Source organism: Entelurus aequoreus, linkage group LG03 (genome assembly GCF_033978785.1).
Source record: "Entelurus aequoreus isolate RoL-2023_Sb linkage group LG03, RoL_Eaeq_v1.1, whole genome shotgun sequence".
NCBI classification, from domain to species: Eukaryota; Metazoa; Chordata; class Actinopteri; order Syngnathiformes; family Syngnathidae; genus Entelurus; species Entelurus aequoreus.
In genome coordinates this window covers 11,022,217-11,039,843 of record NC_084733.1, presented here as the reverse complement: position 1 = coordinate 11,039,843, position 17,627 = coordinate 11,022,217, and the positions used below count along the sequence as shown (strand labels likewise).

The following is a 17,627-nucleotide window of genomic DNA, read 5'->3' as shown; positions in this document are numbered from 1 at the left end:
TAAATCAAAGGTAAAAGAAGGTAAATAAAAGGTAAAATAAGGTAAATTAATCAAAGGTAAAAGAAGGTAAATGAAAGGTAAAAGAAGAAACAGAAGGTAAACTCAGGTAAATAGAAGGTAAAAGATAAGTGAAATAGAAGGTAAAATAAGTTAAATAAAAGGTAAATACAAGGTAAAAGAAGAAATATTGAGGATAAAATTAGTTAAATAGAAGAGTAAGTAAATCAAAAAGAAGACATAGAATGTAAAGGAAGACAAAAAAGGTGAAATAAGGTAAAAAGAATAAAAGGTAAAAAAAAAAGGAATATAGAGTATAATGCAAACCAAGGTAAAAGACAGTCACGTAAGTTAAATAAAAAGTAAAAGTAGGTAGATAAAAGGTTAAATAAGTTGAATAGAAGGTAAAAACAAAGTAAAATCAATCAAACAGAAGTTAAAAAAAGGTAACAGAAGGAATATAGAAGGTAAAACAAGGTAAAAAGCTGTTGTTTGGACACCTCTGATATAGAGTTGTTAAAATTGTGCAGTTATGTGTGGGGGAGCACCAATTAAATACATTTCAATGGAAAAGATTGATTTGAGTTAAGAGCTCTGTCACAGAACCAATTAAGCTTTTCAGTTGATGCACTATTGTAATAATTCTGTTTCGCGATTTGGATGTGAATCGATTTTCTTGTGCGTCCCAATCATTAGCTCTCTTCTCTGATTGGCTGGAATAAATCCCATGATTGTACTACCTGAGGCTAATGTTCCTCCCCGCCTTGCCACGGTACATTTCAACCCTGGCAGCTTTCCTGAACATGAAATACCCCCACTGTTTTGTTTTTACTTTTGCATTACGGGCGCCGTCCCCTTTTCACTGCGGTCACGCCCTCGTCTTCAATAACAGGCCACGCCCACGCGACAGGTCACCGAGCGCCGCAGCGACCGCGGGTCAATAAACAGCAGATGTTGCGAGGCGGTAGAAGCAGTAAGACAAAACAAAGACGTGTTTATGCTCCTCGTCGTCCTCTCGGAGGTGGAATGACGTCATCGCTCTTTGGAGACACTGATTGTGTTTGATAGAAACATCTTCATAATCTTCACGGCGTTCCTTCCTGCTCGACCGCATAACAAACGAGCAAAAAAAAACGGCCTCTCTGACACCAAAGACTTGTCAAAACAAAAGCACAAACCCGTCGGGGTTTTTCCGCGTCTTCTTGCTGGAAGGTCAGCCATGTTTGGGTGTCAGACGAGAATAATTCTGAACAGATGTAAAGCTGATTGTTAGGAAGTTCCTATTGGATCGCCACATTCCTGTTTGTTTTGAAGCGCACTCAAGCCTTCTCCCTCTCGCCGCCTCAGGGAAAGAAGTTTGAAATCCTTCCCGACGGACTTCCCTCGGCCCGGAAGCTCATCTACTACACGGGCTGCCCGCTGCGCTCTCGCCACCTGCTGCAGCTGCTCAGCAACAGCCACCGCCTCTACATGAACCTGCAGCCCGTCCTCAAGCAGGTCCGCCGGCTGGAGGAGCACGAAGGTGATTGCCCTACAGCGCTCATCCATCACATGACACACAAAACCACCAATCACGCTCCAGTGTTTCCCATAAACTGCCAGGATACCTGTGGCGGTGGGGGCGTGGTCACCATGGCATCATCAAGTAATTTGCATAATTTACTACAATATGATTTTCTCTAAAAAGGCTCAAAAATGTATACTTACTAATTACTAATAACAGTTTTGTTTTAAACGTCCATCCATCCATCCATTTTACAATATAATTACAACACTTTACGTACATATTTATATACAGATTTAAACAATAAGTTATTCACTGAAATATATTTATTAATTGTGGTTCTTACAAAAAATATATCTCATAAAATATAAAAGCTAAAATGTCTCTTAAAGCTCTGCCCCTTTAATTAGTGCATACTAAATTATTTAACTTTAGCCTACTACTACAACCATATTATTTACCAGCAACATAAAGTGAAACAGAGGCAGAGGTGTCCTGCCACAGTCAGTAACAAATAAACAGAAAACAGTAGTGGTCAAATACAAATAAGGCAACAAGAGAAGTATCCTACACTTCTCTTTTGTAAAGTAAATCTGAACAGCCTATATGGGCATCTACATCAACTATATGATTTGCCTGAGAAGCTGGACAGGACAAAAAAAAAAAAATTTTTACATTTTATTTTATTTTTTTATTTGTGGCGGACGTAATTCTTTCGTGGCGGGCCGCCACAAATAAATAAATGTGTGGGAAACACTGTAGGACTTCTAGCCACAGGCTAATTTGCAACCCTTGTTCCTGGTTAGGCTTTTAAAAAAAGATGAGAAAAGTGTAAAACACATACTGTAAAGGATTAAGACAAGTACAAAAATAAAAACACATTGAAAATAATTGACCCCATTTGTCCATACTACATCCAGTTCTAGTGCTTACACTTCTAAATTTTCCTTAAGCCGAATGCAGCTGAGATATGCTCCAGTGACCCCCCGCAACACCGAAAGGGATAAGCGGTAGAAAATCGTACACTTCTCTTTTGTGAAGTAAATCTGAACAGCCGATATGGGCATCTACATCAACTATATGATTTGCCTGAGAAGCTGGACAGGACAAAAAAAAAAAAAAAAAAAAAGATTTTTTTATTTATTTTTTATTTGTGGCGGACGTAATTCTTTCGTGGCGGGCCGCCACAAATAAATGAATGTGTGGGAAACACTGCGCTCACATTCGCACCATACAAAAAACTAGGGCTGGGCGGTATACCTCGTATTATTGTTAATACCGCTATATTTTACAAAGAGGTACCGTATTTTCCGGACTATAAGGCGCACTTAAAATCCTTTTTTCCCCTCAAAACTCTTATAACCCGGTGCGCTTAATGTAAGGAATACGTTTGGTTGAGCTTACCCACCTTGAAGCAGTTTTGTTTGGTACATGGTGTAATGATAAGTGTGACCAGTAGATGGCAGTCAAACATAAGAGATAAGTGTAGGCTGCACCGTTTGATGTGCTTCAACATTCAAGCAGTGTTTCCCACACATTCATTTATTTGTGGCGGCCCGCCACGAAAGAATTAAGGCCGCCACAAATTTAAAAAAAAAAAAATATATTTTATTTTATTTATTTATTTTTTTAATTTATTTTTTATTTTTTTTAATTTTTTATTTTTTTGTGTCCTGTCAAGCTTCTCAGGCAAATCATATAGTTGATGTAGATGCCCATATCGGCTGTTCAGATTTACTATACAAAAGAGAAGTGTAGGATCAAGATTTTTGGAGCTCTTTGTTCAGTGGATCAGATGTTTGATGAAGCTTTGTGTCTATCTACCACCACTACTGTGTTCTGTTTATTTGTTACTGACTGTGGCAGGACACCTCTGCCTCTGTTTCACTTTATGTTGCTGGTAAATAATATGGTTGTAGTAGTAGGCTAAATTATTTAGTATGCACTAATTAAAGGGGCAGAGCTTTAAGAGACATTTTTGCTTTTATATTTTTATAAGATATATTGTTTGTAAGAACCACAATTAATAAATATATTTCAGTGAATAACTTATTGTTCAAATCTGTATATAAATATGTACATAAAGTGTTGTAATTATATTGTAAAATGGATGGACGGATGGATGGACGTTTAAAACAAAACTGTTATTATTAATTAGTAAGTATACATTTTTTGAGCCTTTTTAGAGAAAATCATATCATTGTAGTAAATTATGCAAATTACTCGATGATGCCATGGTGACCACGCCCATAGCCACGCCCCCACCGCCCCCGGTATCTTGGCAGTTTATGGGAAACACTGTACAAGTATTATTATGGTGTGTGTGTGTATAAGGTAAGACATATTATGTGGCGTTTTGTGTCACAATATTATGCAAAAGCAACTTTTGTTACCTTCTGGTACCTGCTGATCTGTATTTGTATATAAACTATAATCTACTTCACTTTATATACAATACTATATTTTAATAATTTTTAATTGTGGCCAAACAGCTCAATTTTTGTTTCATCCGACCACAGAACGCTCCCCCAGAAGGTCTTATCTTTGTTCAAGGTACAAGATAACTAAAAAGTAATGATAAGTGTGACCAGTAGATGGCAGTCAAACATAAGAGATAAGTGTAGACTGCGCCGTTAGATGTGCTTCAACATACAAGTATTATTATAGTGTGTGTGTGTGTAAGGTAAGACATATTATGTGGCGTTTTGTTTCACAATATTATGCAAAAGCAACTTTTCTTACCTTCTGGTACCTGCTGATCTGTATTTGTATATAAACTATAATATACTTCACAATACTATATTTTAATAATTTAATTGTGGCCAAACTGCTCAATTTTTGTTTCATCCGACCACAGAACGTTCCTCCAGGGGTCTTATCTTTGTTCAAGGTACAAGATAACTAAAAAGTAAACTAAGTCAAATAGAAGGTAAATAAAAGGTAATAAGAAGAAACAGAAGGTAAACTCAGGTAAAAAGAAGGTAAAAGATAAGCGAAATAGAAGGTAAAATAAGTTAAATAAAAGGTAAATACAAGGTAAAAGAAGAAATATCGAGGATACAATTAGTTAAATAGAAGAGTAAGTAAATCAAAAAGAAGGAATATAGAATGTAAAGGAAAACAAAAAAGGTGAAATAAGGTAAAAAGAATAAAAGGTAAAAAAATAAGGAATATAGATTAAAATGCAAACCAAGGTAAAAGACAGTCACGTAAGTTAAATAAAAGGTAAAAGTAGGTAGATAAAAGGTAACAAGTTGAATAGAAGGTAAAAATAAAGTAGTATCAATAGAATAAATAGAAGTTAAAAAAGGTAACATAAGAAATATAGAAGGTAAAACAAGGTAAAAGGCTGTTGTTTGGACACCCCTGATATAGAGTTGTTGTTTTTTTAAAAGGCATGTTCCATGTTAAAATTGTGCAGTTATGTGTGGGGGAGCACCAATTAAATTAATTTCAATGGAAAAAGATTGATTTGAGATACAAGTGTTTTAAGGTAAGACATATTATCTGGCGTTTTGTTTCGCAGAAAAATGTATAAATTAAAACGAAAAATGCATGCAAGTCAGATAAAAAAAATAAATGATGACTTTGGAAACACTGCCCTCTTGTGGCAGTTCAGCACAACTGACAAAAAAGTGTCCTTGTTGCTTCCAGAGAAGAAACAGTACCGGGAGTCGTACATCAGTGACGCTCTGGACCTGGACATGGACCACCTGGACAAGCGCTCCCGAGCCAGCGGCAGCAGCTCCGGCAGCGTGTCCCATCACAAGCGTCTGTCCCGCCACTCCACCGCCAGCCACGGCAGCTCGCACACCTCCGGCATCGAGACGGACAGCTTCCGCGTGTCCAGCCAGGCCCCCCGCAGGCCCCCCAGGACTTGCAGCTCGTCCACCACCAGCCACGGGAGCTCGCACACCTCGGGCATCGAGAGCGGCGGCAAGGAGCGCATCCTGGATGATGACGGTAAAGACAAAAGTCCTCATCCGGTGAACAAAAAGAGAGATGACTCCAAGGCGTCTTTGCTCTCAGCAGAGATTGAGATGCTGGTGGACGACCCCAAAGATTACGAGGAGCTCGGGGAGATGCCTTTGGACCAGGAGCTGTGCATACACATCACAGAGGACATGCTGACCATGTCCCCGCAGCAGAACAATGGATACTCTGGTAAAAAACAACAACCTTCATTTGAACTTGATTGTTTGTTTATTTCAAGTAACAATGCACATAATGTTGTGTAAATTATTAACCTCTTTAGGCCCAAGCTGTTTGTTTACATGCTTTTTTTATTTCTCTTTGCTATTTGGGCTTATTGGACCCTAATTAGAGTAAAAACTAAGAATCATCTTTTGATATGATGTACTTAGTCCAGGGGTGTACAAAAAGTGTGGCCCGGGGGCCATTTGCGGCCCGCAGCTCATGTGTTACCGGCCCGCAGCACATCATTCTAAAAATACTAAAACCTTTTTTTTTTTTCAACTTTAAAACGTGGAATAAAAGAGCAAATAGGTGAAATGCAACGAGAAAAAAAGTTGCATTGTTGACTCTAAAAACAAAATTTTTTAAAATAATTTTTCAAAAAAATAATAATGAGTCAGAATCAATGTTGCTATGAATTATTGACTGATTTAAGGACAAAAAGGACACAAATACAACAAACAAAAAAAACACGAAAAATATGAAAATGATTTAAAAAAATACATACAAATTATATACTAATACTAATTATACTAATTATTATATTGATTGTTATTATAAATATACTAAACTAATTAAACTATATATTATCTGAAGCTGATATAGAGATTTAAGTGTTGAATGTAAAAAAAAGAGAAAAAAAAAGCATGACCATTTTATGAGTGGGGCACTTTTGGATCCCCAAAAATTTTAGTGGAATTAAAAAACACCTGTCTTTGCTAAAAAATGAATAATAATAATAATAATAATTCAAATCAATGTTGCTATGAATTATTGACTGATTTAAGGACAAAAAGGACACAAATACAACAAACAAAAAAACCACGAAAAATATGAAAATTATTTTAAAAAATACATGCAAATTATATACTAATACTAATTATACTAATTATTATATTTATTGTTATTATAAATATACTAAACTAATTAAACTATATATTATCTGAAGCTGATATAGAGATTTAAGTGTTGAATGTAAAAATAAAAAAATAAAAATAAAAAAAGCAGAACCATTTTATGAGTGGGGCACTTTTGGATCCCCAAAAATTTTAGTGGAATTAAAAAACACCTGTCTTTGCTAAAAAATAAATAATAATAATAATAATTCAAATCAATGTTGCTATGAATTATTGACTGATTTAAGGACAAAAAGGACACAAATACAACAAACAAAAAAAACACGAAAAATATGAAAATGATTTTTAAAAATACATACAAATTATATACTAATACTAATTATACTAATTATTATATTGATTGTTATTATAAATATACCAAACTAATTAAACTATATATTATCTGAAGCTGATATAGAGATTTAAGTGTTGAATGTAAAAAAAAAAAAAAAAAAAAAAAAAAAAAAAAAAAGCATGACCATTTTATGAGTGGGGCACTTTTGGATCCCCATAAATTTTAGTGGAATTAAAAAACACCTGTCTTTGCTAAAAAATGAATAATAATAATAATAATTCAAATCAATGTTGCTATGAATTATTGACTGATTTAAGGACAAAAGGGACACAAATACAACAAACAAAAAAAACACGAAAAATATGAAAATGATTTTAAAAATACATACAAATTATATACTAATACTAATTATACTAATTATTATATTGATTGTTATTATAAATATACTAAACTAATTAAACTATATATTAACTGAAGCTGATATAGAGATTTAAGTGTTGAATGTAAAAAAAAAAAAAAAAGCATGACCATTTTATGAGTGGGGCACTTTTGGATCCCCAAAAATTTTAGTGGAATTAAAAAACACCTGTCTTTGCTAAAAAATGAATAATAATTCAAATCAATGTTGCTATGAATTATTGACTGATTTAAGGACAAAAAGGACACAAATACAACAAACAAAAAAAACACGAAAAATATGAAAATGATTTTAAAAAATACATGCAAATTATATACTAATACTAATTATACTAATTATTATATTGATTGTTATTATAAATATACTAAACTAATTAAACTATATATTATCTGAAGCTGATATAGAGATTTAAGTGTTGAATGTAAAAAAAATAAAAAAAGCATGACCATTTTATGAGTGGGGCACTTTTGGACCCCCAAAAATTTTAGTGGAATTAAAAAACACCTGTCTTTGCTAAAAAATAAATAATAATAATAAATTCAAATCAATTTTGCTATGAATTATTTACCTATTTAGGGATCAAATTACTTCACATCAAATATTCCACTTTGAAAATCTTTTTGGGAAAAATATTGTATATTTTGTATTTTTGCCCCCAAAAATTGGGTGACTTATTTTTAATCTTTTTTAAGACTGAAACCCTTCTGGGTCCCCATGACCTAACTTGAGCGAGCCCCAAAGGTTAAAAAAAAGTGTATATTGTATTGGTTTTGAAAATGAAAAAAATATCAAAATGGCCCCCGCGTGCTTTGATTTTTCAGTGTGCGGCCCTCAGTAGAAAAAGTTTGGACACCCCTGACTTAGTCCATAAGTACACAAACGTGTACTTCATGTTTAGTGACATGCTAATTCTTATTTTTACACCTTTTTTTTCTCCAAATTCCATTGTATGTTATACTCTTCTGACACCACCAGATGGCAGTATAAGTGTCCACATAAGTGGCCATAAGACCCCAATTCAGTAGTGTACACAATTTTGGAAATAAGAGCTAAAAGGTGCTGTCCACGCATGTGGCCACTTAGCCTTTAGAGGTAGCACGCATGCTACGTTCCATCTGCAGTCCCTCAACACAAAGCTAACGGTGTGTTGTTCGCAGGTCTCGTCGTCAAAGACGTCAGCTCATCCACTTCCAGCTCCTCCGAGACCGTCGTCAAGATGAGAGGACAAAGCATCGAGTCCCTGCCACACGTGCGTTTGCTCATGTTTACTTTTCACTAGAACTGTCCGATAATATCGGCAGTCCAATATTATCTGCCGATAAATGCTTTAAAATGTAATATCGGAAATTATCGGTATTGGTTTCAAAAAGTAAAATTGCCGCTGTGTACACGAACGTAGGGGGAAGTACAGCTTTGCGTGCCGGCCCAGTCACATAATATCTACGGCTTTTCACACACACAAGTAAATGCAATGCATACTTGGTCAACAGCCATACAGGTCACACTGAGGGTGTACCGTATAAACAACTTTAACACTGTTACAAATATACGTGCCACACTGTGAACCCACACCAAACAAGAATGACAAACACATCCGCACCGTAACACAACAGAACAAATACCCAGAACCCCTTGCAGCACTAACTCTTCCGGGACGCTACAATATACACCCCCCGCTACCCCCTACCCCCCCACCTCAACCCCGCCCACCTCATCCTCCTCATGCTCTCTCAGGGAGAGCATGTCCCAAATTCCAAGCTGCTATTTTGAGGCATGCAAAAAATAATGCACTTTGTGACTTCAGTAATAAATATGGCAGTGCCATGTTGGCATTTTTTTCCATAACTTGAGTTGATTTATTTTGGAAAACCTTGTTACATTGTTTAATGCATCCAGTGAGACTTCACAACAAAATTAGGCATAATAATGTGTTAATTCCACGACTGTATATATCGTATCGGTTGATATCGGTATCGGTAATTAAGAGTTGGACAATATCGGATATCGGCAAAAAAGCCATTATCGGACATCTCTAGTTTTTATTTTTTTAAATGCTAAAAACAGATGTGATATTTAAAGACAAAACTTTGTGTCAGCTCTGTATTATAGGTCAGTGGTCCCCAACCACCGGGCCGCAGACTGATTGGTACCGGGCCGCACAAGAAATAAAAAAAAATATATATTTTTTTTTTTTTTTTTTTTTTATGAAATCAACATAAAAAACACAATATATACATTATATATCAATAAAGATCAATACAGTCTGCAAAGATACAGTCCGTAAGCACACATGATTGTATTTATTTATGTAAAAAAAAAATAAAAAATTTTATTTTCTTTAAATACCCCCCCAGACGTCGACGTGCAGGAAGCCTCCGTCGTCCACCGACCGCCACAGCCAGTCGCTGGACGACATCCGCCTCTACCAGAAGGACTGCCTGCAGTGGGCGGAGCTCTGCCAGGACACCGCCCACAGCTACACCTTCGGCTGCGCCGAGGAGCTGAGCGACGGCTGCGGCGCCCACCAGGGCCTGGGCGAGCAGTGCGTGGGCATGCGCGGCGACCAGCACGCCTTCCCCATCAAGAGGACCAGCAAGTACTTCTCCTTGGACCTCACCAGCGAAGAGGTGCCCGAGTTTGTGGTGTGACCGCCTCTTCGCCGCATGAAGCCAAAAGAGCGGTAGTCGCCACGCTGCCGACCAAAGAGCTGAAGAGGAAGGTATGTTGGACACTCGCAGGAAGTGCAGCGTGCCAAGCAGCCCACGTGCCTTCGTCGCCTTGATCACCATTTTGTCGTTTTCCAACAGACGCCAAGCTTCCTCGCTATTTTAAACCCCAAAAGTCAGCCGTTTTTTAAGTCTACCATCTGTGTTTGTTGGCACATTCTAAACAGGTGACAACTTCCTCATCAATTGGTCTAAAGCAGGGGTGTCCAAACTTTTGCCACTCAGGGCCGCACACTGAAAAAAAACCTTTGATATTTTTCATTTTCAAAACCAATACCATACACTACCGTTCAAAAGTTTGGGGTCACCCAAACAATTTTGTGGAATAGCCTTCATTTCTAAGAACAAGAATAGACTGTCGAGTTTCAGATGAAAGTTCTCTTTTTCTGGCCATTTTGAGCGTTTGATTGACCCCACAAATGTGATGCTCCAGAAACTCAATCTGCTCAAAGGAAGGTCCGTTTTGTAGCTTCTGTAACGAGCTAAACTGTTTTCAGATGTGTGAACATGATTGCACAAGGGTTTTCTAATCATCAATTAGCCTTCTGAGCCAATGAGAAAACACATTGTACCATTAGAACACTGGAGGGATAGTTGCTGGAAATGGGCCTCTATACACCTATGTAGATATTGCACCAAAAAGCAGACATTTGCAGCTAGAATAGTCATTTACCACATTAGCAATGTATAGAGTGTATTTCTTTAACGTTAAGACTACCGTAATTTCCGGACTATAAGCCGCTACTTTTTCCCCTCGTTCTGGTCCCTGCGGCTTATACAACGGTGCGGCTTATTTACAGCCTGTTCTTCTCCGACACCGGCGAAGAGGATTTCGGTGGTTTTAGTACGCAGGAGGAAGACGATGACACAATGATTAAAGACTGACTTTTCATATACCGGTAGGCTGGTTATTTTGATAACGTACAGGCGAGCACTTTGTATTACTTTGCACCGTTGTATTATTTGTACTCTGCACGAATGCTGTTCGCCATGTCAAAGATGTGAAAGTTTGATTGAATGATTGAAAGATTTATTGTTAATAAATGGGATGTTTTGCGTTCCCAAAGAGTCATCTCTGTCCCGACAATCCCCTCCGTGGTAGCAGGAACCCCTATATACTACGGTAATTACACATCAAAACCCTGCGGCTTATAGTCGGGTGCGGCTTATATATGGAGCAATCTGTATTTTCCCCTAAATTTAGCTGGTGCGGCTTATAGTCAGGTGCGGCTTATAGTCCGGAAATTACGGTAGTTTAAAGTTATCTTCATTGAAAAGTACAGTGCTTTTCCTTCAAAAATAAGGACATTTCAATGTGACCCCAAACTTTTGAACGGTAGTGTATATAGATTTGTTTGTACTTCCAGGGCTCCCCTCGGTCATATAAATCTTAATAAGCCATATAAAATAAGAAATCAACGCTTAAAGGCCTACTGAAATGAAATTGTTTTATTTAAACGGGGATAGCAGATCCATTCTGTGTGTCATACTTGATCATTTCGCGATATTGCCTTATTTTTGCTGAAAGGATTTAGTAGAGAACAACGACGATAAAGTTCGCAACTTTTGGTCTCTGATAAAAAAAAAGCCTTGCCCCTACCGGAAGTAGCGTGACCTCCTCATATTTTCCTATTGTTTTCAACGCAGCTAGAGCGATTTGGACCGAGAAAGCAACGATTACCCCATTAATTTGAGCGAGGATGAAAGATTTGTGGATGAGGAACGTGAGAGTGAAGGACTAGAATGCAGTGCAAGACATATCTTTTTTGGCTCTGACCGTAACTTAGGTACAAGCTGGCTCATTGGATTCCACACTCTCTCCTTTTTCTATTGTGGATCACGGATTTGTATTTTAAACCACCTCGGATACTATATCCTCTTGAAAATGAGAGTCGAGAACGCGAAATGGACATTCACAGTGACTTTTATCTCCACGACAATACATCGGCGAAGCTCTTTAGCTACTGAGCTAACGTGATAGCATCTGGCTCAAATGCAGATAGAAACAAAATAAATAAATCCCTGACTGGAAGGATAGACAGAAGATCAACAATACTATTAAACCATGGGCATGTAAATATACGGTTAATAATTCTCAGCCTGGCAAAGCTTAGCAATGCTGTTGCTAACGACGCTGAAGCTAACTTAGCAACCGGACCTCACAGAGCTATGATAAAACATTAGCGCTCCACCTACGCCAGCCAGCCCTCATCTGCTCATCAACACCCGTGCTCACCTGCGTTCCAGGTACATTATGCATGCCGGTAATAACCTGTGATTAATCATGATTAATCGAAATGCATATGCATTTTATTATTACATTTTTTAATGTATAACTTTCTTTAAAATCATAAATAAAGGTGACCAGCAGGTATTTAACTATTTGTTTTTAATCTCACAAAAATAGTTTTGCAATACAGTATATAATAATATAATTGGCATGATCAGATAATATTAACGTTTAAAATATGCTTTTTTTTTTCATTTCGTAAAAAAAAAGTATTTTATTGAAACCCATTTTTTCCAGGCTTTCGTGGGCCCCCAAAATATTAAAAGTGTAATATTTAATTTGACGTAATTGGAGCCTTGAATAAGTTAATAATACATAACAACATTGATTTTAATTCTTTTTTTTTAATTTTTTAAATGCCAGTTTTAAAAAAAGATCCCACTAAAATTCTCAGGGAACTCATAAAAGTGTTAAAAATCAATCAATCAATCAATGTTTATTTATATAGCCCTAAATCACAAGTGTCTCAAAGGGCTGTAATAAGTCCTACATTTTTTTTAAATCTCTACATAAGCTTCAGATCTTTCCGTCAAATAAAAGTTTTTATATTTTGTATGGCTTTTTAAAATTTGTTTGTTTAATGCCCTATCTTGTTTTCTTAATGGCAACCACAAAATATGCAATACTTTCCCCAAATGATATTACAATGTGAAGTAATTGGAACCTTCAATAAGTGGATATTTTATAACAACATTGATTTTGATTCATTATTATAATTTTGAGCAATGACAGTTTTAAAGGCATGGCAGATTTGTGTTATTAGAGTCAACATTACAGCTTTTTTTCAGTACATGTTCTTTTATTCCACTTTTTGAAGTTATTTTTTTCTGTAACAGTGTTTTTAGAACGTGGCGCAGGCCGTTAAATATCAGCTGTTGGCCGCAAATGACCCCCGGGCCGCACTTTGGACACCTCTGATCCAAAAGCTTCCCTTGCCTTGGACTATTTTCAGTATTGCCAGCAAAGGCGTGTCGCGTGTGACAGTATTAGCAACTTTTCTTTGTCAGATTCAAACACTCGGGGCCTCACTCGTCGAGCATTTACAGCTTTAACATGTTTTTTTGGTGGTTTCAATTTATTCTCATGGGAAACAGCAGAACCACATTTTTAAGCAACTTAAAAAAATAAAATAAAAAGTATTCCAAGCTTTTAAGCTGCAAAAGAAAAAAGACAAAAACACCAAAGGAAAAAAACGTTTACTGTGTGGAGTTTAAACAAATCAATTTATTTTATTTCATTGCATCATTTTTTTAATTCTTCAGCTCAGTTTTAATCATGCATGAACTCATATTTTTTACATTGTAAACTCGCAGCCTGCGAACATTTTTTTTATTTTAAATAAAAGCAAATCAACGTCTATATTTCTAACAACTTCTTTTTATCCCCGCTGTTTTTTTTTCTCCTGAAACAATTATTTCTAGATATTTTAACAAAGATGTTTGTTCTACGTGTGTTAATGAATTAAGGTACATAGCCATAACGCCGTGTTACTACAGCATATATCAACTTTGTAAGAGTCTCTTATGTCTCTGTTCAATGTCATCCTTTCTGTGAAAGGATTCTTCCTGCAGGTAAAAAAAATATAATGTTTTTGTTTTTCATCATGTAGCTAAAAAACTAGATGTGTCATCATTATTATGAAGTTGGTTTGTGTGCCTTTTTGGTACTAACGCCCTCAATATTCAAATAAAAATGGTACATTTCATTTGCCAAATGTTTGCTGTTGTGTGTTGACTTTAACTACATTTTTACGTCGCATTATTATTTTTGTTGTTATATGTCAGTGTTGAAATTCGTATTTAATTAAATATATAATAATCAACCCATGTTTTAATTCCAATTCTTTTTTTTTTAAAGATTGATTAATTCAACACAATTAATTTCATAATTTTTTTTTATTTTTATCATTTAACACATTTTAAAATTACAATTTATTTGTAATTACACTAAAAACATTAATTAAAAAAATACATTATTTACTTTTATACATTACATTATTATTATTATTATTATTATTATTATTATTATTATCATTATCATTATTATGAAGTTGGTTCATTTAACACAATTAATTTAATGTATTTTATTTTATTGATTCAACACATTTTAAAATGACAATTTATTTGTAATTACAATAAAAACATTAATTAAAAAAATAAATGTTTTACTTTTATACATTACATGATTATTATTATTATTATTATCATTATTATGAAGTTTGTTTGATTGATTAATTTAACAATTAATTTCATTTAAAAACAATTTTTTTATTGATTTAATACATTTTAAAATTACAATTTATTTGTATTACAATAAAAACATTAATTTAAAAAATGTATGTTTTACTTTCATACATTACATGATTATTATTATTATTATTATCATTATTATGAAGTTTGTGTGCTTTTTTGGTACAAACGCCCTCAATATTCAAATAAAAATGGTACATTTAATTTGCCAAATGTTTGCTGTTGTGTGTTGACTTTAACTAAATTTTTACATTGCATTATTATTTTTATTATGTTATATGTCAGTGTTGAAATTAGTATTTAATTAAGCATTTAATAATCAACCCATGATTTAATTGCAACTCATATAAAAAAAAAAGATTGATGAATTTAACACAATTAATTTAATCAAAAAAATTTTTTTTTATTGATTTAACACATTTTAAAATTACAATTTATTTGTAATTACGATAAAAACATTAATTAAAAAAATTATTATATACTTTTATACATTACATTATTATTATTATCATTATTATGAAGTTGGTTTGTGTGCTTTTTTGGTACTAACGCTCTCAATATTCAAATAAAAATGGTACATTTCATTTGCCAAATGTTTGCTGTTGTGTGTTGACTTTAACTACATTTTTACATTGCATTATTATTTTTATTACTGTATGTTATTTGTCAGTGTTGAATATAGTATTTAATTAAACATATAATAATCAACCCATGTTTTAATTCCAATTTATAAAAAAAAAAAGATTGATTCATTTAACACAATTAATTTAATTTATTTTATTTTATTGATTCAACACATTTTAAAATTACAATTTATTTGTAATTACAATAAAAACAATTAAAAAAAATAAATTATTTACTTTTGTACATTACAGGATTATTATTATTATCATTATTATGAAGTTGGTTTGTGTGCCTTTTTGGTACTAACGCCCTCAATATTCAAATAAAAATGGTACATTTCATTTGCCAAATGTTTGCTGTTGTGTGTTGACTAACTACATTTTTACGTTGTATTATTATTTTTGTTAAATGTCAGTGTTGAAATTATTATTTAATTAAACATATAATAATCAACCCATGTTTTGATTCCAATTCATATTAAAAAAAAAAAAGATTGATGAATATAACACAATTAATTTAATTTAAATTAAAAAAAATGTTTTATTGATTTAACACATTTTAAAATGACAATTTATTTGTAATTACGATAAAAACATTAATTAAAAAAATTATTATATACTTTTATACATTACATTATTATTATTATCATTATTATGAAGTTGGTTTGTGTGCTTTTTTGGTACTAACGCCCTCAACATTCAAATAAAAATGGTACATTTCATTTGCCAAATGTTTGGTGTTGTGTGTTGACTTTAACTACATTTTTACATTGCATTGTTATTTTTATTATGTTATATGTCAGTGTTGAAATTATTATTTGATTAAACGTATAATGTAAAAAAATAACTAATATAACTCATGTTTTAATTCTGATTCATATAAAAAAAAATCTTGATAAATTATCACAGTTAATTTAATTACAATTATTATTTTTGAAAGATTTAACACATTTTAAAATTAAAATGTATTTGTAATTACAATCAAATATTAATTTAAAAAAGAAAATATTTTATACATTACATTATTATTATTATCCGTAAAGCCGCTGCTCCTCCACATGGAGAGGAGCCAGATGAGGTGGTTCGGGCATCTAGTCAGAATGCCCTCCGAACGCCTCCCTGGGGAGGTGTTTAGGGTGCGTCCGACCGGTAGGAGACCACGGGGAAGACCCAGGACACAGTGGAGAGACTACGTCCCCCATCTGGCCTGGGAATTCCTCGAGATCTCCTTGGAAGAGCAGGACGAAGTAGCTGGGGAGAGGGAAGTTTGGGCTTCTCTGCTTAGGCTGCTGCCCCCGCGACCGGACTTTGGATAAGATGGGTAAATGGATTATCAGTATGTTATATATCACTGTTCATATTTCAATTTAATTGAAATAAAAAATGTTTTAAATTCCAATTTAATAAATTTTTACAATTATTATTATTATTGATTTTACAATTAAAAAGATAACTAATTAAACTTTTTTTTTTTTTTTTACAATTCCAGTTGCATTCTAATTATTTTAAAAAATAAATAAATAATAAATTCAACCAATACAAAGGGGCAATAAATACACAGGGGCAATAAATAAATATCTTGCCCCCTCAAATCAAAATGTATGAAATTGAGAAAGTACATTTCAATATACCCACAAAACTTAATATATGAAGATCCTAGCAGTCGGCATCCTAATGACAGCGGACCTTGTACAGTAAGTGGTGTTTTATTATGTTTGTTGGCTCTCATAAAGTCTGCAGTGAGTAATAATCAGAAGAAAAAAAAGCAAACATGATGCTTAAAATGATCAAAATACATAAACATTAAATGTTATTATAAATGTGTCCATTACTACATTATATATATATATTTACATCATGCATTTAAAACCGCAATGAAGGTGTTTGGATTTTTTTTTTAAAGAGCTTTTATAGGCAGAATTCAGCGGCTCCCATAGGCTCCATTGTAAGCTCCATAGTTCCTTTCACTGGAACTAAGGGGCCAAGCCCGACTCCTGAAAAAAACCAACCCCACACCATAATTCCTCCTCCACCAAATTTCACACTCGGCACAATGCGGTCCGAAATGTAGCGTTCTCCCGGCAACCTCCAAAACCCAGACTGGTCCATCAGATTGCCAGATGGAAAAGCGTGAGTCATCACTCCAGAGAAGGCGTCTCCACTGCTCTAGAGCAGCGGTCCCCAACCGATTGGTACCGGGACGCGCAAGAAATTTAAAAAAATAAAAATAAATAAAAATATTAGTATTTTTTTAAAATTAAATCAACATAGAAAACACAATATATACATTATATATCAATATAGATCAATACAGTCTGCAGGGATACAGTCCGTAAGCACACATGGTTGTATTTCTTTATGAAAAAAATACATAAATTAAAAAATAATAATAAAAATGTATGGCTTAGATACAGCCGCTCGGCCATGGAAACCCA

The 17,627-nt window shown here is 34.2% G+C and overlaps 1 protein-coding gene across 4 annotated transcripts in view; it reads left to right on the top strand.

Annotated features, from left to right (window-relative positions):
- Positions 1-14,314, top strand: part of frmd6 (FERM domain containing 6) — a 105,993-nt gene extending 91,679 nt beyond the window's left edge. For 2 of the 4 annotated variants that reach the window (XM_062041178.1, XM_062041179.1), the window contains exons 10-14: positions 1,345-1,519; positions 5,156-5,464; positions 5,531-5,665; positions 8,462-8,553; positions 9,659-14,314. In XM_062041178.1, coding sequence (XP_061897162.1) covers positions 1,345-1,519; positions 5,156-5,464; positions 5,531-5,665; positions 8,462-8,553; positions 9,659-9,952 — 1,005 coding nt within the window. In that variant the 3' untranslated portion in view covers positions 9,953-14,314. Of the gene's footprint in view, positions 1-1,344; positions 1,520-5,155; positions 5,465-5,530; positions 6,445-8,461; positions 8,554-9,658 lie in introns of those variants that run through there. The other 2 variants (XM_062041180.1, XM_062041181.1) reach the window with 2 other exon arrangements.
- The last annotated feature ends 3,313 nt before the right edge of the window (positions 14,315-17,627 follow it).